The 25,183-nt window shown below is 43.4% G+C and overlaps 1 protein-coding gene across 1 annotated transcript in view; it reads left to right on the plus strand.

The window, feature by feature from the left end:
* Nucleotides 1-25,183, plus strand: part of DOCK7 (dedicator of cytokinesis 7) — a 96,721-nt gene that overhangs the window by 64,223 nt on the left and 7,315 nt on the right. Inside the window, exons 28-45 of the mRNA XM_026853858.1 lie at nucleotides 498-668; nucleotides 1,408-1,547; nucleotides 5,111-5,280; nucleotides 6,103-6,257; nucleotides 7,154-7,336; nucleotides 7,815-7,950; nucleotides 9,110-9,206; nucleotides 9,657-9,674; nucleotides 11,596-11,692; nucleotides 12,589-12,723; nucleotides 13,420-13,572; nucleotides 14,727-14,885; nucleotides 15,175-15,275; nucleotides 16,219-16,411; nucleotides 16,981-17,124; nucleotides 18,069-18,200; nucleotides 19,209-19,223; nucleotides 24,586-24,720. Of these exons, the coding sequence (XP_026709659.1) occupies nucleotides 498-668; nucleotides 1,408-1,547; nucleotides 5,111-5,280; nucleotides 6,103-6,257; nucleotides 7,154-7,336; nucleotides 7,815-7,950; nucleotides 9,110-9,206; nucleotides 9,657-9,674; nucleotides 11,596-11,692; nucleotides 12,589-12,723; nucleotides 13,420-13,572; nucleotides 14,727-14,885; nucleotides 15,175-15,275; nucleotides 16,219-16,411; nucleotides 16,981-17,124; nucleotides 18,069-18,200; nucleotides 19,209-19,223; nucleotides 24,586-24,720 (2,334 nt within the window). The remainder of the gene's footprint in view (nucleotides 1-497; nucleotides 669-1,407; nucleotides 1,548-5,110; nucleotides 5,281-6,102; nucleotides 6,258-7,153; nucleotides 7,337-7,814; nucleotides 7,951-9,109; nucleotides 9,207-9,656; nucleotides 9,675-11,595; nucleotides 11,693-12,588; nucleotides 12,724-13,419; nucleotides 13,573-14,726; nucleotides 14,886-15,174; nucleotides 15,276-16,218; nucleotides 16,412-16,980; nucleotides 17,125-18,068; nucleotides 18,201-19,208; nucleotides 19,224-24,585; nucleotides 24,721-25,183) is intronic.

Here is a 25,183-nt window from a genome sequence, read left to right on the forward strand (position 1 = left end):
ACATTGTGTACAAAGATGATGATGATGAGGTACCAGCAGCTTAGGCTTAGACTCATTTTTGCTGCAGAGTCTAAAAGATTTTATATAAAGGGCAAGAACAGCAACAGTATTTGAGCTTTGTTGCCTGCTGTATATTAGCCAACCTGCATCTTTGACCTGTTAATGCATGACATGGTGTGGTCCTGCTTCTCACATCTCCCTCCTGAAATCAATAGGATGTGAGTATCATACATGAAGTACATAGTACTTCATTTGCTCATATAGATATGGCTGTTGTATACCATCTTATGTTGATGTATATGCCATTGGCTGGGATGTTTGTGAATCCTGCACATCAGAAATTTAATCTGTAGCACAAAGAAGTGACCATTTAATGATATCAAGCTCTTCAGTTCTTGCTTTGGAAGTGGTTTTGGGGGACCAGTGGTGGGACAGGGGGCTCATGCTGCATTTATACTCTTGGTGCTAACTGCAATTTTATGGGCTAAACTTGCCAGGTGTCTTCAAAGCTGTATTCCTTAACAAATCCAAGTAACCTGGCATCTTTGAGGCTGGACTTCCTTCGCATCATTTGCAGCCATGAACACTACGTCACCTTGAATTTACCCTGCAGCTTGCTCACGCCACCTGCCTCTCCATCACCATCTGTGTCTTCAGCAACTTCTCAGGTATGCCATGACAAGGATCCTTTGTGGAAATGCAAGCTGAGCTTTGTTCTGAGACTTAAATCATATGAGGCAGTTGCATCACCTGTATTTGCAGCTTTTGCTTGCTAATATTTTTTGGAAGAGTTTATTTAGAAATGAGTCTTTCCTGACATGACTTCTTTTGGTCTTTTATTCTCGAAAAAATTAGGTCATTAAGGACCTAGTCCCCTCCTATACTGGACAAATGCATGAACACAAATGAGCCATTAAAGGAAACTCTTTGTCCAGTGTTGCCCTTGTCTTACAAAACGAGGGTCTTTCTAGCACATTGTCACTTAGTCCTAGCCTGCTCAGAAAAAGTAATTTGAATTAGCAAGTGTGTCATTCAAGTGGATTAATTAGTTGCAAAATTAGGTAAACTAAATCAAATTAAAGCCTTCTTTAGCCTCAATAAGAGCATCCATACGTGAGTTAAAAGCTAAACTAATCCACTTTTAAAGGTTATTTGGCTTAACTTCCCTAGGGCCTGCCCTGCGAGTGGGAAGGCAATAACAACAGACAGAATTAATAGAAGAGCTAGTGAGCTTGGATATAATGTAAGTAGATGTGCTAGATCCTAATAAAAAAAAAAAGGGGAAAGGTAGTTTATGTGAGATTGCCTTTAATTCTGAAGTTCTGCTTCTACTGTATTTCATAAACTTTGACTCTGTGTTCCAAGGGGCCTCATTATGCAACTTCTGAAGCTTGATTCTTTTCACAGAGTTCTGGGTTCTCCACAAATGTCCAAGACCAGAAGATTGCAAATATGTTTGAATTGTCTGTGCCTTTCCGCCAACAGCATTACTTGGCCGGGCTGGTGTTAACAGAACTGGCTGTCATTTTAGATCCTGATGCAGAAGGGTAAATCTTTACAATTTTTTTTCCAAAGAGTTTTCTGTAATTCCAAGCAAATGGTGGATGCAAAGCAAGTTCTGGCATGGTCAGAACTGATTTAAATTTGTCAGCTCAGAAGATAAGAAACTAGTTCTTTAAGAAACCTCCTCTTTCTCCCTACCTCTCCTATTCATTGCTTCCTTAACCCTGACACAGTAAACATGATTTCAATCACATTTTTCTTGCTGAGAAGAAGGGAAAGAGGTTCCTGCTGAAGCCCCCAGCTGCCAAAGGGGCACTGCTGGAGCTCTAAGAGGAAAATAGCTTTTCTCATTTGTAACAAGAAAATAGTTTTTAACATTTATGAAGTTTCTGTTGCTGGTGGTTTTAAATATTACAGTATTTCACCTGTGGTCCTCCCAGCTCTTTTTAAACATAAATGATGCAGTGATGGAGACCCCTGTGAGTTACTTAAATAGACAGAGTCAAGCATGCAGAGTTTGTCAAGTGACTTGCCTGGCTTGTGCAACAAATAATTTTATAAAGTAGGAAACTGTAGTCCTGACATCCAGTCTGTTACTTGTGCTATTTAGGTCTGTATTCTGCCTTGCCTCTTTAAAATGGATTTTGATGAAAATTATTGATTGCTTCCACAGTCCTAAGTTCTCTTGCAGGCACTTTTCTCAAGGTGGACTCAGAAATATCAGCCGAGTCAACAAATGCTGATGATTCATGGTTAGTTCTGCCCCTTTACCAAGAGGTCTCAGAAGTTAAACATTCATTCTGTTTCCTACTGGAGAAGAAAGTGATGCCATAAATTAGAATATTTTCTTATGTATGTACATAACACACTGCAGTCCCATTTGTTTGGCCCGAAATGGAAAAAGCAGCAAATCTTTATCCGTATACACTGTCTGCAAAAATCCTTTTTGTAGCATAGGCACATCCTGCTCACTGGTTAGAAATCAGATCCTGTCTCTGACCATATTTGCCCTTATCTTCACAAAATTTCTGTTCTCACCTACCTGCCTTTTGAGCTCTCTCACCTGGCTATTCTCAGCACTTAAGCTTGGACCAGGATGCTAATCTCTGCCCAGGTGCCCAGAGAAGCTATTGGCATTACCTTGCTTGTGTCCACTGGGGAGACAGTTCCTCTCCCAAACCCTGTCTAGACAGAAAAAGCCCCCTGATACTAGTTCAGCTCTGAAGATGCATTTTAATCAAAGCTCCTGAAGTTTGGTGGAGAGGTATACCAGTAATGCATTTTTTAAAAAATTGTTTTCCTGAATGACTTGTAGTTTGCAGCTTAATAACTGTTCTCAGGCTTCAACCTCCTGCATTTGCCCTGATAGATCCACCGTATGAAGTAAACCAGTCTGTGCAGGCCTGCTCTTCCCTTGCCTGTGAAGACTTTTAACAGTCATATAGTGTCATCAGCAGTTTATTCGTAGGGGGTTTGGATACACCTGCCATTAAAATGTTTTGGCCACCATCAGAAGAAGCTCAGAATTGTTCCCAGTTGTGTTAAGCTGCAGCAGGAGTGGAGAGGGATGTTGCTTATTGTGTCAGAGCTTCGCCTTAGGTCTTGGTAGGTGATACAGAGCCTTAAATGTGTTCTGTCCTTGCTCCTTTTGCTCCGTTAGCAAAATATATTAAATTTTAGCTCACCCATTTTAGAAGAACTTTTTGGATTGAGTTGGACAGAAAAGACTCAGGCAGAGTACCCTGGTGCCTAAAGGCGGTGAGTTAGATCCCTCTGTGCTGGGTGCTGTGCAGTAACATGGTATGTTCCAATCCTCCTCCAGAGCACAAAGACAGTGCAACGTGCAGATGAAGGAAACCAGCTAAATGTGACAGTTACAGAGAGTGAGTCCAAGCAGCCAGACCCTGAACAGATTGTCCCTACAAACAGTGCTTTGGCTACTAATTTATATTGCTCGTTTCATAGTGCCCATGTTGCCCATATTGACTGATGTTACAGGAGAGAAGTGAGAAAATCGGAATTTGATCTTCAGCAGTGGCAAAAGTCAGTTTCCCAAACGTGTGTGATGTTGACACAAGTTCAGGCCAGGGCTGAGATAACAGAGGGGACGTTTGGAGAGCGGCAAGATCAATCCATTGCATTATCAGCCAGAAAGATTAGTGAGCCCTATTTCCTCCTCTTCACTCTGGATCGATCCACCATGGTACCTGCTCTGTTCTGGAAAAGCAAAAAAGAAATTCATATCGTCCTGGGTTTGAATTATGCTGCTTTGGATGTGTTTTCCCTCTGTGCAGTTCTATGGCCTGTAGGATTTTCAAGTTTCCCTTGAACTGTTAGACACACAACTTAGGTGCTGTTCCTTCAAAATAATGCAAAGACTTTTCTCTAACCTCGATCTGAAGGAACCAGTCACTTAAATGAGCATTTCCTTCCTAGCTGTTAAGGGTCTCACTAATGACACAAACAAGCAATTGTAGGATCTCATTATGGCTTGATTAAAAAACACAGGAAAGACTTGTAGCTACAACTAGCTAATGTACTCCTAACCTGTACCAGTGTCTTTTTAACAATTTAAAACCCCCAACAATCCAGTCAAAGCCTCTCATCTTTTTTAACCAGAACTCAACTCTACTTTTCAGGTAAAGTGGATACTGCCTGAAATTCAGCACTTGTTTTAATACCTCAGGTCTGAACATTGAAGCTTATGTTTTGCTAATGCACAATGTATGAGCTTCCTTGGCTGCTTCATGCATGGGGTAAAGTTGTCTTCTTGGCCTGGTTTGCCTACAGAAGCAAATAGCTACAGAGATACCTGCTATTTGCTCTGAGAGAGTTTTGCCTCTGTGTGGTGGCTGAGGGAATTGAAAGGAGCAGAGCGAGTTCTTGAGAGATCCAGGGGAGTTTGTGGTTTCAAGGCGTGAGCAACGAGTAGGCTCACGCAGGGTGCCCGGCAAAAGAGGATGGCACTTGGGCCCTGCCATTATTTGCATCTTAATAATGAGGAAGGCCATCGTTTGCTGTTTTTCCTTCTACTCCTCCATTTCTCTGACACTTTTTATTCAGAATTCTGGGTCTGTAGTCTACTGTTTTGGTTGAATAATTGCATGTGAGGGGTTGGGGAACTGACGCAGAAACTCCCTGATCATTTGATAAAAGCAGTGTTCTGTTTTAGGAGGGCTTTTCTCTCTGTAAATGGTGTTAAACAGAAACAAAAAAAAGAACACAACAAATAGTTTCACTGAACCCACTGTCCTCTCAAGTTTCTCTCCCTGTTTTCCATATTCCCTAAGTTCTCCTAATGGTCTTTAGCAGACTTGATACTTCATAGCAGTGGCTGGGGCCTTGTTTTTGTATGGAAAATATGAGAGTGTTCACATTATTTTGGGTGTGCACCTCCACGAGGTATTTTTGTACATTTTATATGTCATAGTGAAACGCCAGCCATTTGTAAAATACATGGGAGATCAAAAAATACATGTAACGGCAGTTTACGTGAAGTTAAAAATAAAAACCAAGATTTTTTTCTCTTTTTAAGCCCCTTAGTTACAAAGTATAGTTTGCTTTGAAGATATTAACTAATCTACATGACCCAACTCTTTTTTAACAGTTTATTTGGATTGCATAAGAAGGTCATCAATATGGTACACAATTTACTGTCCAGTCACGACTCGGATCCGCGGTACGCTGACCCACAGGTAAAGGCCCGGGTGGCAATGCTGTATCTACCTCTGATTGGCGTGATCATGGAAACCGTGCCTCAGCTTTATGACTTTACAGGTATTTTATATTCTGTGCTTTGGATATATGTTCAGCTGCTCACAAGACTCGAGTGTGTTTGGGTTCTAAAATTCAACTACAGAACCCTCTACTGTTGGATGAGATTGTTTCTCTTTCTGAATTATAACTTTTTCATGTTTTCACATCCGTTTCCTGAACTGCACTTGCAAAATTAGTCTTTGATGACTGTTCACACTCAATGGCTGCATTTGCCCACTTGTTTGCATGAAGCAAAAAACTAGCAATGCATCTTAGTTTACACCTGTCTGGCTGCTGTGTATGCCTAGCCAGCCTCCCTCTATGTCTCTGACCTGCTTAGAAAGTCACTCCACATACAGTACAATTCTCGTAACAATTCCGAAGGATAAGCAGAGTTCCTCCTCTTCCTCTTAGTACATGCTCTGTCAGCAGTTTGTTTCAGGGCTGCTTTGCAAAGTGTCCTGAAGAGCAGCAGAGGTGTGTTAATTCAAATCAGGGCAAGGAGTTCAGTCTGGAATAGTTTGGAATTTGGAGCTGTCTTCTACATCCTTTGAGTTTAACGACACAGTAAAGCTCCAAGTAAGGATTTGGAGTGAAGTATTCAGTGGAACAAAAAGTCTGTTTTCAGAAGGATTCTAGATGCTGAGATTGTGTAGGTTGCACTTGAAAGTTGTTTTCTTTGCTTTGCATGACCTCAAATAATAGTCCTGTTTACTTGCAGGACCCCATGAGTGTGATGATTTTCAGTTTGCATTCCTAGACGGTTCAGTGAAACTGTGGAGGGAGGCTGGGGAGAGAAACTTTGAATTTGAGGATTGACTAGATGCACTTGTTTCTTGGCAGAGAGTCACAATCAGCGAGGGAGGCCGAGCTGCGTCGCCGTCGATGATTATGAAAGCGAGGGTGGAAGCATGATAAGCCAGACAGTTGCCATGGCCATCGCAGGAACATCAGTCCCTCAGCTCACCCGGCCCAGCAGTTTTCTACTCACCTCATCGGTACAAAGCCACCTCTCCCTATTCCTTGACCCTCAATCTGTGTCAACAAGCAAACATTTATGTGTGCAGGTCCTATGGGGTTGATCAGTGAGGGGCAGGGGCTCAGTTTGCAGCTGGGTGTTACACGGGGAGACAGAGGGTAGAAGACAAGGGGGAACAAATCATGTTTGTGTGTTGTTGGGCCTGTCTCAGAGAGGGTATAAGAAAATGCCAGGCAGGGATAAAAATCAACAAACCTCAGACAATAGAAGAATTCACCTTCCTTGTAAAGACTCTCTTTTTCTGAAATAATCTGATAAAAGCCCTTTGAAGTGGAATGGTCATTACAAGCTCTAATCCCTAAGCAAAAATTCCTACCACATCTAAATCCCACCTAGCTGAAGACACAAATCCATTTCCCCTGTTCTCTGCAGAGGGAGGGAATCCTCCTGATGTGGCTAACAGGCAGGCCCTTTCATTCCTCCTTTCTCCTCCCTTTACTCCTGCATCAGGCCCCCATTTTGCCAGGTTTTAGTGCACTCGAAGTGAGACACTGATACATGAGATAAAGAATGGAGCCACTCTGCTTAACTGTTAACCTGGGAGGTTGTTAAAGGCATCTTGAGGGAAGAGGGTATTTGTTGCTGGAACATAAACTCATTCATATAATGAGACTATTTGGGTTCAAGGTGCTGCTTCACTCTTATTGCTTGACTGTCTGTGGGCTCCACTGAGGTGTTGGGTTGGGAAAGAGAAGTATGTATCTCCTTGTTGTTAGTAAAAAATATCTGTTCACCTTCTGTTCCTATTTGGTAATTATTTAGGCTGGGCTGGTAGCTGGTACAGATCCTTTAGTGATGATGAAGTGTTTGGACGTGAAATACAGTGTGGCAAATATTTTGACCTGTCTATTTTAGAGTGGCAGGCAGCACTCCACCTTCTCAACAGAGTCCAGCCGCAGCCTTCTGATCTGCCTCCTGTGGGTGCTCAAGAACGCGGATGAAAGCGTCTTGCAGAAATGGTTCACAGACCTGTCAGTGTTGCAGCTCAATCGCCTGCTGGATTTGCTTTATCTTTGTGTATCCTGCTTTGAATACAAGGTACTGTTCAATTGTTTAAACCTCCTGAAGTTCCTTCTAGGGCTTGCTGAGGAACTTTACACTCCCATCCTTTACACGACTGCAGAAAGGCATTTCCTGCTTTCTCCTAAGTATTTCCTGTATCCAGAATCCCAAGGCTGAGCACGTCTCTGTGCAATCTCTAGCCTTTTTCCATGTTTACTTTTCAGCCATGCAAGTGTCTGTGCCTTGTTTCACTTAAGCAGTTTGTGCTGCTTGCCACTCATCTGGGAACTGCTGCAGGGAAAGGGGATTGCTCTTGGTCATTTTGCTTACTGCCAACAAGAAGAGAGCTTTCTGTAGCAATGCTGGAGTCTGGGTAGATTATCTAGCTAGCAACTAAGCTTCTATTCCTTTCTTGCTGTATGTCTTTAGACAGGAAAGATTTTGAGTTGTCAATGCCTAGAAAATATCCCAGATTGAAAGAATCTTCCCTCATGGTCTCATTTGAAACTTGCAGGGCAAGAAAGTGTTTGAAAGAATGAACAGTCTGACATTCAAGAAATCAAAAGACATGAGAGCCAAACTTGAAGAAGCTATTTTGGGAAGCATAGGGGCAAGGCAGGAAATGGTCCGAAGAAGCAGAGGGCAGCTAGGTAAGTGAAGAGGTCTTCTGTGCCATCCCCTTTTGCCAGAAACTGCTGCTCCCATCCCTAACAATTACTTGCACCTGTCTAGGGTGTGGGATTCTACCCATCGAGATCTTCAAACTGAGGCCCCTAGAAGCAGCTATTTGCAGTTTGCAGCATGCTTCACTGGGTCTGCAAAATCTCTATGCTCAGTCTAAAGTTCCATCTACAGGCAGTTTATTTGTTACTTGATTGCTTCTGTGTACATGTGAGCATGTCTCATTTATGGGGTGTTCTTGCCTGAGCGTCTTCCAGTGTAGTACCTTTCAGAGCCACCTTCTAGTACGACCTGTGCAAGGATCAGAGCAGAAAACAAACTGCCTGAGCTTGCTTCGATAGCTCTGAAAATGCCTGGATATTTCTGCTAACTTAATGAGGCTTGAAATAGCCGGTAGTTGGGGTAACAAGCACCTTCTGTTGATATTTGCTGTTGATGTTGGTTGGGAGGAAGGATGACCCAGAGGTTAGGACAAGAATCAGAACTGTGGTTTTGTCTCCTATTCTGCCACAGGCATCCTGGTACTTTTGAGCCAGTCATTGTGAACTAAGTTGAATAAATATTTTAGAGCCATAATTAATTAATCACTTCAGAGAGATAGGGACCTTTGTATTTTTTTCTTAATCTGGCCTGATTGCCTTTATTACTTGAAATTGCCTTGCCCTCCCCGCAATACGAATAAAGACTGTGGGGTAGGAAAAGGGGTCTCAGCACCACCCCGGGAACATTCCTGTGTGCCAGCTGAGGACAGCAATATCAGACTGCTCAGAGTTGTCACACCCAGGCTCCTTATGTAGTCCGAGGAAGCTGCTTCTCTTACCAGCACTGATACCTCCCTCCCCGATTTGAGTATCTCAGCTGCTTCTCTCCATTAGGTCTGTAGCGAGCTGGCGTGTGGCAGTGCACAAAGTGGTCTGTGCTGCTCATTGCTCACTCAAGTGAGGTTGCCTCACTCAGCAGTGACAGAGTTAGGGGCCCTGTAAGCATCTTGGGTGAGTGCCACAACCTTGGGCTCTAAGAAGTTGTGGTTTGCTGTCAGCTGTCACTTGTGAACAAATCTAGAGTTGCTACCTTTGCAAAAAAAAAAGAGCATTAGATGACTGCTGTTGTTTTGATCTTATCCTGCAGAGAGAAGTCCTTCTGGGAGCGCGTTTGGAAGTCAAGAGAATTTGAGATGGAGAAAGGATATGACTCACTGGCGTCAAAACACAGAAAAGCTTGACAAGTAACTCTGCCTTATCCTTCTACATTAACAATGTGACAGTGCCTGTGAGAACGCCGGGTCTTTCTCCCTGTAGAAGGTCAATGGCAGCAGCCTGCTTAGCTCTTGTGTGAGCAGGTTTGGGCCCTCAGTTGGAACAGGGCTGGCAGTGTGCAAATAGCTTTTAGTCCAACACTGCCCTACCTAACTCTTTGCTTTTCCACTGTCCCTTGCTTTCTTAGATTTTATAATGAGATTTAAAGTGACTGATACAATCCATTACCTTCTTGAAACCCTGTAGTAAGCTGTAATTTAGAGAGAAGATCCATTAACAGTTTTCACAGATAGCATATATTTATCTCATGTCATATTTCCTTTATTCCATAAGAGCATTCTGGAGTTGTCAAAGCTCGCTTTCCTTTCCTGTCCTAATCCATCACTTTGATTGTTTTTCCACATGTGCTGTGCTTTTAGAAGCCACAAACCAGCCAGGTACTGTAGCATTGGTGTGCAGTTCTTATAAATTGCCATTTTGTACATCTGCAGACTCAATCATCACAGCATTGTTTGTGATGCTTGGCAGAAGTTTTCAGTGTGTGTGTGCAATTGATTGGAATGAACTCTTTTTGCTTATTACACTCGTTTCCTTTAAAATTCCCTCTCGGCGTGGTTTAGTGTCCAGAGGGCTCAGGAGTTGTGTTTGAGCTTTGCTGTGCACGTTTTCTGTTTCCTCAAATTGCCGCCTGCAATCTCCATCCTCCCAGTGAAAGAATTATTCCTAATCCTAGGAAAGCAATCTCAGCCCAAGGGAAGCTCTGAAGAAACTGAGGAATGGGGTCCTCAGAGCCCAGATGGAGATCAGGCCAAATTTTACCCGTGAAGACACTGACACTTCCTGGAATAGAAAATACATCTTCACAGCTTCTAATTGCTTTGTCTAACACAAGAATGTAGTCTCTTGTTATTTCAAGTACTGGCTTTTTGTCCAAGACTCCAGTCCTGTTGAGGCTTTGGGAAAGCCAACCAGGGTGTTTAAACCTTCTGTTGAGGTGATGTAAGTAGCAATTCCAACGTGGCACAACTGCAGAGCTGTGGACAGAGTTACACCAGACTAAAATTTGGCCTGAAGAACTCATCAGTTCACTGCCAACACTGAATCTGAGCCCTCTCCTTCCCAGAAGGACCTCACATACATGTTAAACAGCTGTGGAATACCTTGATGGTCAACGGGGTGGTATCTCACCCCACAAAATAATCTGCTTAGATAACTCTACAAACCTCATTTTTAACCTGTACTTGCTCACTGTGACCTGGTCCATCACACTCCACTCCTGTGGTGCTGCAAGCGTGTCCTGCTTATGTAGGTAGAGTCTGACCCTTTCAAACCTAATAAGCAAGAATTTTCATACAGAGAATTGCGCACAGGTAACTGCAGGTGGTATTATTTTATACAGATGATATTTTATATAGGGCCAGGCCTCAAGCCTTCGTATTCTGGAACCTGAAGAGTAGATAACGAGAGTATGACCCAGCTCCCAGAGGAGGCAGAGTGTGGCAGGGGAGGGTTGCTGTAATACAGGTCCAAGAGCTGAGTCAGCGCCTGTCCTCTTTGTTGTGTATTTAGCTTGGATTTTGTCAGTTCCCATGGGTCACACTCCTGCTGTGATTTGGCCTGGCATGAGTCTGTTGGACAGCACCTGTGGTAGGGCAGACTGCAGTTAGGCTCTTTAAATACACTACTGGTTCTTTGCCAAATGCAGCTCGTGCCACTGAAATTAGGTGGTTTCTGTGGAATTCCTGGTGCTACCGGTGTGAGTGGGTGTATGAACTTTGTAAGATTTTTTTCCAGGAAAGCGAGCGCCTGGCGTACAGCTGCAAAATTTTGTCATTTTTCTTGGAGAGGAAGATATTCTTCAAGAACTCTAATGTAACGTAGCTTAACCAGACAAAGATTGCTCCCTGACAGTATGCACTCTGTGCTACAAGCAGTCTAGCTGCTGGGATCAACAGTGCCGGTATACGAGCTCGTGTAGCACCACCTTGTGTCCATAGCCTATAACATAAAACCATATGTTCTGTTCTTGGTTGTGCTGTTGCATGCCTAACAATGCTACTAAACCAGTTTTGAGTTGGACTTTGATTCTAAACGGTTGTCGTGTTCCTGGGAGAGTAACAGAAGTGTCAGAGAGTAGTGTCATCTCTCCTAGCATGATGAACGTGAATCCTGTGTAAGTTTGTATTTGTAAAAAAAACAAGTCTTTCTTCCTGTCCTCTTAATGGATGCATTGAAATATCCTTGTAGTGTTGTCCAGTAATACATAAGTTGTAACTGGGAGTTTCCTGCTACTGAGAAAATATGCAGGTCTACTTCTTAAACAAAAAGTAATTTTATTCCTTTCTTTTCTCTGATTAGATCAAGGGCAGAGATAGAACATGAGGCTCTTATTGATGGAAATCTTGCAACAGAAGCCAATCTGATTATTTTGGACACGCTAGAGATAGTTGTACAGGTAAGGGAGATAAAAAAATAGAGATGTAATAGCATTATACTCACGTGGTCAGGCAGCAGTTTGTTAAACAAAATCTTCCTGTTGCTCTGAACTGCCTGAATGCTGTCAGAACTGTTCAACTCCCCTGCTGCAGCAGGAAGGGTGGTAATGCCACTCCTCATTCTCAGCCTGTAACAATCTGGTTTTACGTTGTGATAGCTCCCTTCAGTCTTTTTGAAAGTTGTTCCCTTTTTGTAGTGTAAGAAGCGGTTGTTCAGAAACTCAGTAATGAACGGTGAAGATTTCCAAGTCCTGCCCTAATCTAACCAATTCCTCTAATCCTGCCCAAATCAGCCTGAAGCTGTTAGGTTCCAGGTCAGTCTCACGGATTTGTACTTACTTTGCACAGTGCAGGAAGGCTTCCAGGCTCCTTGGTCTGTGTGCACAGCCCAGCTATTTCCACAGTCCCTGCAAGTGAGCGAGAACACATGGCTTTTTTTTTTTCTTTCCCATCTACAAACAAAACCTGGGCACGGGCTGGAAGCAGGCAGTAGCAGGCTGATCAGATCCACCTCTGAGCTGCAGAGAGACCCAGGAATCCCATGGCTCCGAGGAATCCCACCTGAATAATCCACCCAGAGGCCAGACTTTCCCTCTAGTAGAACAAGGTCCCCAGGGGTCAGAGCCTCATCGGGTAGAAAGCATCATCATTCCACTGGCTTTAGCACAAGGGTCAGATTTTCATTACCTGGGGGTTGATTCAATAATGTGACTTTTGCAGGCCCAGCTAAGTGGGTAATTTCTCCATGCCAGAGGGTTTTTCAGCAGAGTTGTTATCTCTTTCTCTTACACACACACAAACACACGCAGGAGATTAATTTTTGCTCATGCAACTCTTGGTTTACTTTTGACTGCAGACTGTTTCTGTGACGGAGTCCAAAGAGAGTATCCTCGGTGGGGTGCTGAAAGTGCTTCTGCACAGCATGGCCTGCAACCAAAGTGCACTTTATCTCCAACACTGCTTCGCCACACAGAGGGCTTTGGTTTCAAAGGTGAATTCTCTGCAGATGCTCTAATAGATCCTGAGCAGCACTGATGGAGGCTGAGACTGTTTTCTTCCTTTGCATTGGGGTCACTTCACCAAGCATTTATTAATTTGTGCGGTATTGATTTTCGGGAAGTGTGGTCTGAGGGTTGATACGGCCTGACTGGTTTTCACAATCAGTACCTGTATTTGTGCACTTTGAGTCTGATGGCTGCACACAAAGGTACAGATCACACAGCCAGAGTGTGGTGTGGGTTCCTGCTGGCCGGTGGTAAGTGGGCAGAGGCACTTAGCCCCTAGGGTAAGCACAGGTGGAGTTGAAGCTGTATGAATTTCACTTAAAATGGATTTGTTTTAATGGGCCCATAATTTAAACAGTTTCCCAGTTTCTTTAGGTGTACTGGGAAAACCTCAGAGTTTTAAGCCTGAGTTTTTGGAATTGATGTAAATTGGTCTAAGGGTGTAGATGTAGGAGCAAGTTGTGGGGTAGGTAAAATGAGTTGCCTTCCAGTGCTGCCAGTGAGTCTGCTTTGCCTTACTGTAAAAGCGATTCAAATTAGCATCATTCCCCTCAAAACAGAGGCGATTGGACTTCCTCTAATGCCAGTCTATGCTCATTGCTGAGGGTTGCCCTGATCTTTTTGTCTGAGTGCTTATTCGTCTCTGTCCAAGCACTAAACTTTCTCATGTGCTGTTTTTGCAGTTCCCTGAGCTGCTGTTTGAAGAAGAGACTGAGCAGTGTGCAGATCTGTGCCTGAGGCTCCTGAGACACTGTAGCAGCAGTATCAGCACGATACGGTCGCATGCGAGTGCCTCTCTTTACCTTCTGATGAGGCAAAACTTCGAGATTGGGAACGTGAGTATCCTGGTGCACTTCAGTAGGTTCTTACTTGTAAACTGGCTGGGGACTGCTGGATGGGGCTCTGTGTGTTCCTGTGGGAGAAAGGCTGTTGCTTACTGTTGAAATGAGTGTGACATGCAAAGGGAAGAGAGTCACACAGCCATGACACGACTTTGCCCAGCTCCTGATCTTGTGCTACCTCACACTGCTGGTCAGTGCGTAGCTGGAGTGTCTGGTTTCCAGTGTCAGAGTGAGCTGTATGCCCAGAATCTCTTTGCAGGCAAGCTGCCTCTTGTGTTGGTTTATAGAGAGATGCAGAGCCCTGCCTGGAACATCCACTGCAAGAGTTTCCAAACCTGTCAGTTTGGAAGGTTTGCATCCTCTTCAGTTTGGACAGTTTGCACTTAAGGGGCTGTTTGGAGGAACTCCCCTCTGCCTTGCTTTCACACACCTAGATGAGAGCAGAAACAGCCACACAGCCCTTTCTGTGGCACAGCTAGTACGTGTGCCCTTTCTGAAAGGGCTGTGTTAGTGGATGTGAGTTAGCAATGCTGGGATTTTGTTTTCATTCAGATCTTCCCTCTCATTACATCTTAGCTTGACTCACCTGTGTGCATTTTAAATTGGCAAGAAAATTCCCAGCCTTAACTCTCCCAGTTGGTATTTTGCAGGCATACATGTAGCTATGTGTCACAAAGTGCTTCTCCAGACACCTTGGTTTACACTGCTTTGGTTACAGCATGCACGGGGAGGAGCAGAACTGGAGGGACCTGCTGGTTCTGGGCCCAGGGTCTCTTAGTGGAGTGACAGCAGCGAGTTAACAGTGACTCCAGTTTTTAGGCTAGACCAAACCAAAAGCAGCTGTCTGGAATGAAAGCTGTATCATGAGAGAGAGTTGAGCATCATCCTTAGGAGAGAAAACTAAAACTTTTGCAGGAGAACCTTCACCTGGAACTAAATAATGGTGTTGTCAGATTATGAAGTTCAGCAGCACCAGAGGTTTATTGCAGTCACTGCTCTGAGATAGCCTTTTTCACAAAACTTGAGTTCTGTTTTTTGTGTCAGGTATCTGTCAGGAGGAGGGTACCATGACTGGAGCACTGACGATGCAGCAGACCATTGCAGCATCTCCAGCTTGTTGAAATACCATAACAATATCTCTGTTGCAGAACTTTGCCAGAGTGAAAATGCAGGTGACCATGTCTCTCTCATCCTTGGTGGGGACATCCCAGAACTTCAATGAAGAATTTTTGCGACGTTCCCTGAAGACTATTTTAACATATGCTGAAGAAGATCTGGAACTTAGGGAAACAACATTTCCTGATCAGGTAAAAATTACTACAAGAGAAGTAATGTGTAGTTCATTAACAGGCTGTGCTTAAACCTCCATCTAGAGTTGACATTTGCATGCATTCCCTGAAGGAGGTACTCTTTTTTTTTTTTTCTTTTTTTTTTTTTCCTTTTGCAATCATATCTAAGTACATAAACCCCAGATCCTCGATTAATTGTGACAATAAGGTACAAACACACAAAAGTTCAGAGTGACTGTTGTTCTAACATAGCAGTGTGTAGCTCGATTCCCATTGCCAGTTCATCACAGCAGTATATTTTTTACAGGTCCAGGATCTAGTGTTCAACCTCCATATGATCCTCTCTGACACAGTTAAAATGAAGGAGCACCAGGAAGATCCAGAAATGCTGATTGACCTGATGTACAGGTAGAGTTTATTTCCGTTGCACTGTAGGGACAGTAGATGTCAGTGCTCCACGCTGTGTTTGAACAAAGCTTAGTACCTACGGCACGTCCTGTGTTTAGAGCGTGAGGTATTGTGAACTTTGATTACTTGGGTTTTTATTAGCAGTTGTTTTACTTGGAACATAATCCTGTTTTAAACTGCTGGCCATGATTCATATTTCACCTGAAAACAATGCAGCTACTTGCTGTTTGATTTTGGACTCAGATGTTGCACATTTGAGCCCTTACAGAGCTCGTTTCTGGAGCAGTTCCAGGTCTCAGTGCTCATGGGCCAATATGTACCTGTCTGTTATGTTTGAATGTGGTGCTGATAGGTTTTGTTTGCATTTATGCAGCTTATCTTGGATAAAAGGAGTTGCCATTCCCCAACAGTCTCTTGACAGTCTTATCCTTCACCTGAGTAAAGACAACTCTCCCTGCTTGCATCAGGGAAAACTTAAGGATCTTCCAGGACCTGCTTGTACAAAAGGCTTTTTGGTGGTGGTACACATGATGGTCTCCATATGTAAAAGATATTCCAGAGCCATGTTAAGATCTCAACTACCAAATTGCATGGTGTTGTCTGCACAAATGGTCCTGAAGGCTTCTTAGAAGGAAGCAAGAGATTTAGTCATAAGCAACCAGGCAGGCGTGCCCTGGTTGTCCTACACCTCTGGCTTACTACCAGTCCCCAGGTGACGTGGGAGCTTTGGTGAAGAGCTTCAGCGGTCACCCATAAAAGCTTTCTGCCATCAGGGGATAGCTGCAGTTGCTTGCCTGCTACTAATTGGCTCAGAAATCTATACACTGATTTAGGGTAACTTTCCATCTATTTTCTCATGCGTTTCTAGATAGCCTAGCACTGAGGGTGGTTGGGTTTTAAGAAGTAACTAAATACTAATCGCAGAGGTTTTCTCTTCAATTAGGATTGCAAAGGGCTATCAGAATTCCCCTGACCTGCGCCTGACGTGGCTGCAGAACATGGCTGGAAAGCACTCTGAGAGGAGCAATCACGCCGAGTCAGCCCAGTGCCTGGTCCACTCTGCAGCCTTGGTGGCTGAATATCTAAGCATGCTGGAAGACCGAAAATACCTCCCCGTAGGGTGTGTTACATTTCAGGTGGGGATTATCCTCCTTAATGTATTTTCGGGTTTTGTCATCTCCTGCTGAGATAGAGTGTCTCCGTGGGCTGGGTGTTACTGTGCCTACATACTCATACTGCACTTACCCCATTTGTTTTGGGCAGAATTCATTACAGCAACTTCTGAAAAGTTTTATTATGCTTGAAGATTTTCTGGGTTCCCCTAAGTCTTTACATCCATAGACCGACTAAACCCAGTTATTTTTATTTCTTCATTTAAGTCATGGGGGTTTTAACCTCTTTGATCTAGCCAGTGTGTAGTGGGACCAGTTGCTGAAAGTGGTTCCGGTGACAAGTAGTGTTAAGCAGGGCAGAGCAAACAAGCACATGCTTAGCTTGGAATGTGTAGGTGGTCCAGGCCAGTTAGCTTAAGCATGTGCTGAAGTACTATGCTCGTTCAGAAGGAAATTAAATAAAATGTGTGTGAAAGCTACCTCTTTAAAAATTTTAGGATTTGATTGAAAATCAGCTGGCTTTCAAAGTCTTGAAAGTGTTGAATGTTGTTTAAATTGAGTAAAAATATTTTATCTACATTATATCTCCTTAGAACATATCTTCCAATGTTTTGGAAGAGTCAGCAGTTTCTGATGATGTTGTATCACCAGATGAAGAAGGTATCTGTTCTGGAAAGTATTTTACAGAAGCTGGTCTGGTGGGATTGCTGGAACAGGCTGCAGCATCTTTCTCCATGGTAGAAGACTTTAATTTCTTTACCTATCCTCTTCAGCAGTCTTACACTGCTGGGCAATATGCAGGAAAATGTTTTCTTAATGAGACTATAATTCTGTTGTAACCGTTTCATTTGCATGGAGCATTTGGAGTTTTAGTTGTTCAAGACAGCCCAGTTTGCCCTCTGGAGTAAACTGTGCAAAGAACGGGATGTGGGACCAAGAGGCCTTTGTGTGTTTCCAGCATCTTTCACTTCAGTACTGCACATCTGGGAGTTCACAGTAGTAAAGAAAGGCCATTATGTTTTTCCCCCTCTTCAAAAAGAGTGGGCTGAGAGCTTTGTGTGAGCAGTGTTAATGAACTGGTGGTAGCATATCCACCAGAAACCAAAGAAAGCAAGTGAATTATTTCCCACAACACATTATGAAATATCATTGAAGTCCAAGCAGCCGTAACTCCAGGGCAAAATCTCAGAAGCTCTGCTGTGGGCTGGCTCTGCTGGCAATGGGCTGCATCCCCTCCTGAGGAAACCTCACGGAGCCCAGCTCATGGAGTGCCGAAAGTGGGTGCAGAAGTCACTCAGGTTGAAGATGCGCTAAATAGAATGAGCTGTACTGTACACTTAAGCTTCTCTATTTAATTCCCATGGATTTGGTTGGAATCCTATTTAGCTTGCTGTGCTCTTGTGCGTATATCCACCCAAAATATCCCAGTTTTGACTTTGTTGATTATTTACTAGTAGAAATGGGTAATGCAGTAGGCTCTTGATGTCAAGGTTAACGGAGGATGTTATTCCATTGGGTATATTTTAAGAATATGGGTGTATTTTAAGAAAAGATACTGATTTCATCACAGTGGTATCTAAGCCACCTTTTCATTTTGCAGTTTTATAATTTAAATGCTGGTAGTATGTATTATTCGTGTGGTTGAATTGATGGAGCAATCTGATGGACCTTATTTTTGTAGGCTGGCATGTATGAAGCAGTTAATGAGGTTTACAAAGTCCTTATTCCTATTCATGAAGCTAATAGAGATGCCAAGAAGCTATCTACTATTCATGGTAAACTCCAAGAAGCATTCAGCAAGATTGTTCACCAGGTAATGATTTGAATTTTCAGCTGCAGTGTGAATTGTGGAGGAACTTCAAATGCTCAGTGCAAATAAAAACTACCTGTTAAAAAAAAAACAAAACAGATTATGTGAGAATTGTGAAATGGTGATCCACACTGTAATTGCAAGGATCACTAACAGGATTTTTTTCTCTCTGAACATTTAACACGAGAAACATGAGAGAACATCACATAGCAAGTTTCATTGTAACTTCAGAAATATCCAAGAGTTAAAAATTCCAGTCACCTGTCAGTTTATCCTTGCAGACGTTATTTTAAACTGTGTTTTGCATGCTGGGAAAAACCACTATATCTTGCCTTTAGCCTGGTAGGTAACATTCAGAAATGTTGGGATTTTATTTGTCTGTTCGTATGCTGGATAAATTATTGAAGGAACCTTTCTAAACTTAGATGGTGCAAAACCCACCAGCTTAGGTGCTGAGCATTTCATGAGAGATGTCAGAAATTATCAACCCTCACAAAACTCAACAGACCTCAGCTAAGCAGGAGGCGAGAGCACTTGGCAACTCTTAAGCAGCACATTATCTCCTCGGAGAGGCCTTCTGGGTCCGTGCCTTTCTGTCAGGGCAGGCAAGGACTCGGCAGCCCCTCCACAGTCCATGCCAGTGCTACTCCGAGCCCCTCACCCCAGTCACCTTTCTGGTCATGGTTCTGCTGGGGACATCATTTGTCTGTTGTGTATTTCCCCTTATGGTGGCATCAGCTCCTCAGTAGGTGTTGGTTAGTGCATTGATTTCATAGGATCCAGCTGAGGGTCTGGTGGTTTTCTCCATGTTCTGGCATTGCCAGGTTTCTGAGGTTAAATGAACTAACGGAGGACAATCACTGAGTGTCCTGGGCCAGTTTTGGATGCATGGTGACTTATCATTGAGACCATTTCAGGTTTATGATACCTTACATTGATGGTCATGTTGTGGCCTTTTGAAATTTTTTTTTTGGTTTCTGTGACATGCGCTTTTTACTTTTTATTACACAGAGTACTGGCTGGGAGGTAGGTAACTCCATTTTAGTTAGTAAAGAACACTAATAGATTTTTCAGATGACTCACGCCAATGCTTGCCCACATGTGCTAGTTGTGGGTATTTCTGTTGCTGTCTGCTGTTAAAACAATTCATTAACCAAAGAAATACCAATAAACCGATTGTGGTTGTAGTAGGAAATTCTTCATAAGAAGCTGTAGGTAGTGCATGGATGCTGATGTGTTCCACTAATGAGGTTCTTTGGTGAATGAGCCACTGTATCATCACTAGTTTGTTTTTATAATTCGTTTATATTTCTTTTCATCAGCATTGACACAGAATATCATCCCCTCATACCATATTTTCACCCCACCCACAGGGGTCGATTTAAGCAATAATGCTCAGAGGTACTCAGACTCAAGACTGGTTTACTGCCTGTGCAGACCATATCTCAGAGAATAGGCTGCTTCATTCTGTTCACTTAAGAACAATCAGTTTGTTACGTAGCTCTTTATCTGGCAGTAAAATAGCTCAGTTGTGTTAACTGGAGTCAGTTTTGCTGCCTTCCCTTTTGTAGAGGCTGTTTGCTCACATTTCTATGACATACACCAGGAGAACCACACATTTGGATTAAAAATCGACAAAGCAGTCAGCTTCATCTGCAGTCGCACACAGCAGAGCGAGGTTGATAACTCAGGCCCTGGTCCAGTCAACACAGTGGGTACATGAGCGTCGAGAAGTCTCAGAAGACATTTTAAATGTTTTGTGAATATGATGGTACATTATTTACTTAGACTTCAGCTGTCCAGTCTATCATTTCTGTGAATCAGGCAAGTCAGTATGGGCCATCTCACGCCAGGTTTCCACCACAGGAGAGCATTTAAACCCACACTTACTGAACTGGGGCCAAGACCCAAGTTCTTTTGCATTGTGTGACATAAATAATTTGGGCTGATGATGTCTGAATGTCAGTATTAATTCTGGCCTAGCAAGAAATGAAATTCAGTAGCTTAAAAATAAACCCTGACACTTAAGGGCTGGCCCTGTAAATCATTTACTTGTTCCTGTGAAAAGTCCCAGCAGATGAGGCAGCACAGCAATCCAGAGTACATGTTGTAGGAGTGTAAATGATACGTGTTCAGTAGCCAACAAACATGAAGGCCTGTGAGCATCTGTTTTGATCAGTCTGCCCCTAAATCGACCCCTGAAGAAAATCCTATCATTGGTTATGATTCTAACATCACTCAGTCATTTTTTACTGCATGGTAAAAGACACCCATGGTTTCAGTTCTCGTCTGTCATCGTGCTCTTTCATTGCCACACTTTTTCTGATCTTTGTGCTTTGTAGCTTTCAGATTTGTTGCATGTTTTGCCCTTTTTCCTTATTTTAAATAATTGATGCTCGCCCTTTTTTATTTTAAAGTTTATTTGCTGCCAATTTGCTGCTTGTTTGTTTTTTGGAATTTCCCTAATTAAATACTTTCTGTTTTCTCCTCTATCGCCCTGGTTGCTGACCCTCCTCCCCACTCTTACTATTGTCTGTTGTGGTAAGTTCCTACTTGTGGAATTTTTTTTATTTTTTCCCCTTTCTCTTCCCTCCCCGCCCCCTTTTTGTTTTTTGTTTTACACTGTGGAAATCCCAATTTCATTTTACCAAAGAGCTATGCCAACAGCAGGACCCCACCTCATGTCACAAGGAAAGTAGTATTGCCAACTACAAGCACTGAAGTATCCTGAGTCTGACACCAATGCATTTCTGAGATCTGCTTAAACATAACCAAGTGGTGGGTTTTTCTCCATGTGTGTTTGTTCACTGAATAAATGTTGAGTTAATTCTTTTTGTTTACTTTCTAGTTAGGAAAGTTATTAGATAAAATCTTTTCATGCTCTGCCATGAGAATTCAAAAATGCTTTTTAAAGTATGCAGGGTGAGTTTGCCATTGAATAGCAGGACTCCAGGAGCTGGTACTTTCCAAAAATCAATATTGGAAGACTTGTAATAGTTGGCAACACTGCAAAGGACCTTGGGTTAAAATTGAGCAAGAAAATAACAGTGCTCGGTTTGGTAAAGACAGTTGGATTTTGCATTCTGCACAGTGTGTATGAAGGAGTTACTTTTATTCCTACATACTTCAGCCTCACTCTGCCTTTAGGCAGAGGTTGGTCTTGGTGACGAAAGCAGATGATCGCTCTTGCATCTGATTTTTTCAAATCTTGTTGGCAAAGCTTTTTGTGTGCGTGCAAGAGAGAACTCTAAAACTTTATTCCCAGCAATTTTGAAAGGTATTTACCATGCATAATAACAAATCATGAACCTTCATAAATCATGGTGGCTGTTATCTGCTCTGCCAGTTCTGTAATGGCTATTCAGTGTTCACCTTCATTCTCTTCTCCTCCCAAATACCTATTATTTTTTCATAAAATAATAGGAGATAAAATGCTTTTAATAATTTCTCCCTCATATCTGCATTTTTAGCTCTTTTCAGAAACAAGACCATGGAGTATTTTTAAGTTGTTTTGTTTGTGAGTAGATGGACTTTGGTATTGGCTAAATTTCAAAGATCCTACTACAGAGCCATCCCGTATTTGTAATGCCAGGGGTGCAACTGAGCTTTCCTCATCTCAGGGGACTGGCAGCTACTGAATGTCTGTGTGAGGCGTGGAATGGCCCGTAGGTGTTTGCTCTCCCCCAGGAGTTTGCTTCCATCCCCTTGTTTCCAGGTGCAGATCCCCCAACACGAGTCACATACATTTCATGGCTGATGGATCCAGGGCTTCGTGGGGAGATGCTTCTGTCACATTTGAGGCTAACCAGTGCTCCTCACTGCTGGCTCTTCATTCTGGGATCATTATGATAACTGAGTTTCAGTGACTGAGGAAAAGCCAGTGCAGCTGGTGCTTCATGATGGTGAAATAAGTACACAAGTTGGGAGCTGCCTTCACACAGGGGCACTCAATCTCACCAGGTTTCCTTGCTGCTACCACCCCAGGGACTTCCCAATGCCCCATTACTCTTATTTTATGCATTTAGTGAATGCCACCAGAACTCCTTGTTAATTTATGCTGATCAACAAAGAGCGTTCTCTTCCTCACTCGTTATTTTTACAACAACATAAATGAACACTGCCTGTAACAAATAGCTGTCTGGGCAGATGTCCACGTGGCAGATACTCACCTTGTAGGGACCAGGTTCTGCAAATGCTTCATAACCTGAAAGTCATTCACCAAGTAAGTAGGAAAAAGGACATGAATTAGAAGAACAGCAGCAGTGGAGCCTGCCCTGTGCTCACGGGTTGGGGCGGGATCCCACCGGCTTCCACGTGGAGCATGCCCAGGCCCTCTGTTAAGTTCGGGGAGCTGTTTCGTGTGGCAGTTTCCCATAGGCAGACGTGATGCTACCTTGGGAAGTGCTTTGAGAAAGGAGCCCTGGAATCACAGTGTTCTGTCTAATCACATTGAGATTGAATTATAAAAATAGCACAGGAAACTGGAAATGCTGGGCATTGAGGGATTTTAGCATAGGCAATATCGTCCACATCTGTGGCTTCAAAAAGGTAGTGGTGAGTAAATAAAGGGTTCAGTAGGCTGCTCATTCCTGTATGGGTCCAGAGGGACGGGCACTGGAGAAGGAGAGGATGTCCAGGGAAATAACAACCAAATGTGGCCAGATGGTGCTTCCAATAAAACAGTAATAGCTTTATAGCTGGGGGTCACCCCCTGGGAGGTGCTTCTGGGGATGGCTGTGGTGTGACGAAGCCCTGTAATCTATGCTGGCAGGCGGAGCTGGATAAAAGCCCCTCTCTGGACGGGGGATGCTCAGAGGGAATGGGCTAGATCAGGGGTCCCAGGAGCTGCCTGGGCCACATTAAGAGTATGAGCAACTCTTGGTGCTTATTTTCTTAAATTGGAGCGTGTGTCTACGCTCCTGGTGCATTTGTATCTATTGACGTCCTATAGTAAAACCAAGGAGGGACCTGAGTGTATTAAACAAGGTTGCTTCTGGCTCTGGTCACTCCAAGGCTTCACCTGTACTTCAGAGCTGGGCCTTGGTGAGCTTTGCTCTCCTGAGGGCACTTGAGGCGGGCAGCAGCCATCACCCCAAAAAGGCAACCCCACGTCCTCCTGGCTGGGCCTCGGGCGAGAGGGGCTGAGCCATGCCTGGGCAGCTCCGACACCCCAGAGTTTCCTCCAGACCAGGAGAAAAGGCAGTGGCTTGCCATGACAGTGTTTTTTCCAGTCTCTGCTGTTTTCCTGAGGTTTTTTTTTTTTTTAATTTTAGTCTGGCTTATTTATCCTCTTTGCCTTCCATAGATCATATTCACCGTCACCACAAGAGATCAGTTTTACCATAGCAAAATACTAAAAAAAAAAAAATAATCATACACAGCAGCCAAGGACATCTGTAAGTGCTGTTTGAAACCAAATGCTAGCCCACATTCAGAAACATTGAGCATTATATACTACATCACAGTTTCTCATGAGAGTAAAGGTGAACATTTTAGTTTCTTGCTGAAGGGTGTTTCTGGTTTGTGCATGCAGCGTGAGGGGTTTTTTTTTAACAAAATCAAAGGCGTGATTTATTTTTAAAGTGTTTTTCATATCTCTCTCTCTCTGTCTCTCTTAATCAGATTTTCTTCATTACTTTTCCAGTAAAAATCTTTCATGTTTCTCTACTTTCGTTGCATTTCTGGGCCAAATTCACCACTGACTCAAGTGGAAGCAGGTACATCATACAGTGGATTGCATCTGCTTTCACCAGGAGTGATTTTGGCCCTCTTTACTAGACGTTAGTTACTAGAAGAGAATGTAACACCTTCCAGTTGACATGCTATTTAAAAAGCACCTGTGTGTGTGTGTGTGTGAGTGAACTGGACATTGACTTCGGCCCAATCCTGCAGTTATTGGGGGATGGATGACGGGGGCTCTGGGGTGGGCGATTTTCAGGGGTGTCTTTGTGCAATATCATCCCAACTGGATTTCTCTGCACCTGTGCCTACAGGCGATGGACCAGGCTAAGGGGTGTCTGCACAGGATTTGGAGAACCTGAAATAATTACCCAAACGAAGGGACTTGCCTTTGACTCTTGTCCCTCAGAGACATGTGACACCTCCAGACTCCTCCTGGGGTGGGAGAAGTCATTGCAGGGTTGGGCTAACGGTCGTAATTGATCCATTTCATGTTAGTTTATAATTTCCTGGCGGTGTTTGCTGCTAAATGCATTCATGCTGAGTTCCAGGTGTGTTTTTCTTTCCCTTCTTTCTTTCTATTTTTTTCCTTGTTTTTTTTTTTTTAATTTCTTTCTTATTTTGCATAAATTCAGGAGCCTGCCTGCAGCCATGCTTGAGGGTGTGCATGTCTCCACACTGAAATAACCTCTTGTTTCTCCAAACCTAGGATGGAAAGAGGATGTTTGGCACCTACTTCCGGGTTGGTTTTTATGGAACTAAATTTGGAGACCTGGATGAGCAAGAATTTGTTTACAAGGAACCCGCGATAACAAAGTTAGCTGAAATTTCCCATAGGCTCGAGGTGAGATGCTTGTGGCTGACCTCAAATTCTGTCTGTGAGTTGCAGTTTCACTGTTTTGCACCAGTTATTTAAGAGCTGTGCTGCCAAGTTACGGGAAGTGGCGGAAATGAAAATTGTTGGGCAAAACCAGCGCTGTGCCTCTTGGAGACTGATGCAAAGCTGAGCTTAGAGAGACAGTCACTTGACAGAACAGTTTGCAGAGCCCCGTGCAGTGACCCAGAGCTGGGCCTGATGTCTCCTGCCCTCTTGCTGGTGCCACCTCTGCAGGAGGCGGGAGGAATGCAGGGAGAGGAGTCCCGCAGGTTTTCCCTGATCTTTCAGCAAGAGCTGCAGACCTGCTGCGATGATTTGAGAATTTGTGACGTATCATACTATGTTTTGCATTTCTCTTCAGCTATTTGGTGTAAATGGGATGACTTGGGCTTGAAAAAAGGCTGAGGTGCCTTTCAGGATCTGACTTTCA

The sequence above is a fragment of the Athene cunicularia genome (assembly GCF_003259725.1).
Source record: "Athene cunicularia isolate RWA chromosome 8 unlocalized genomic scaffold, athCun1 chr8_part1, whole genome shotgun sequence".
Lineage (NCBI taxonomy): Eukaryota > Metazoa > Chordata > Aves > Strigiformes > Strigidae > Athene > Athene cunicularia.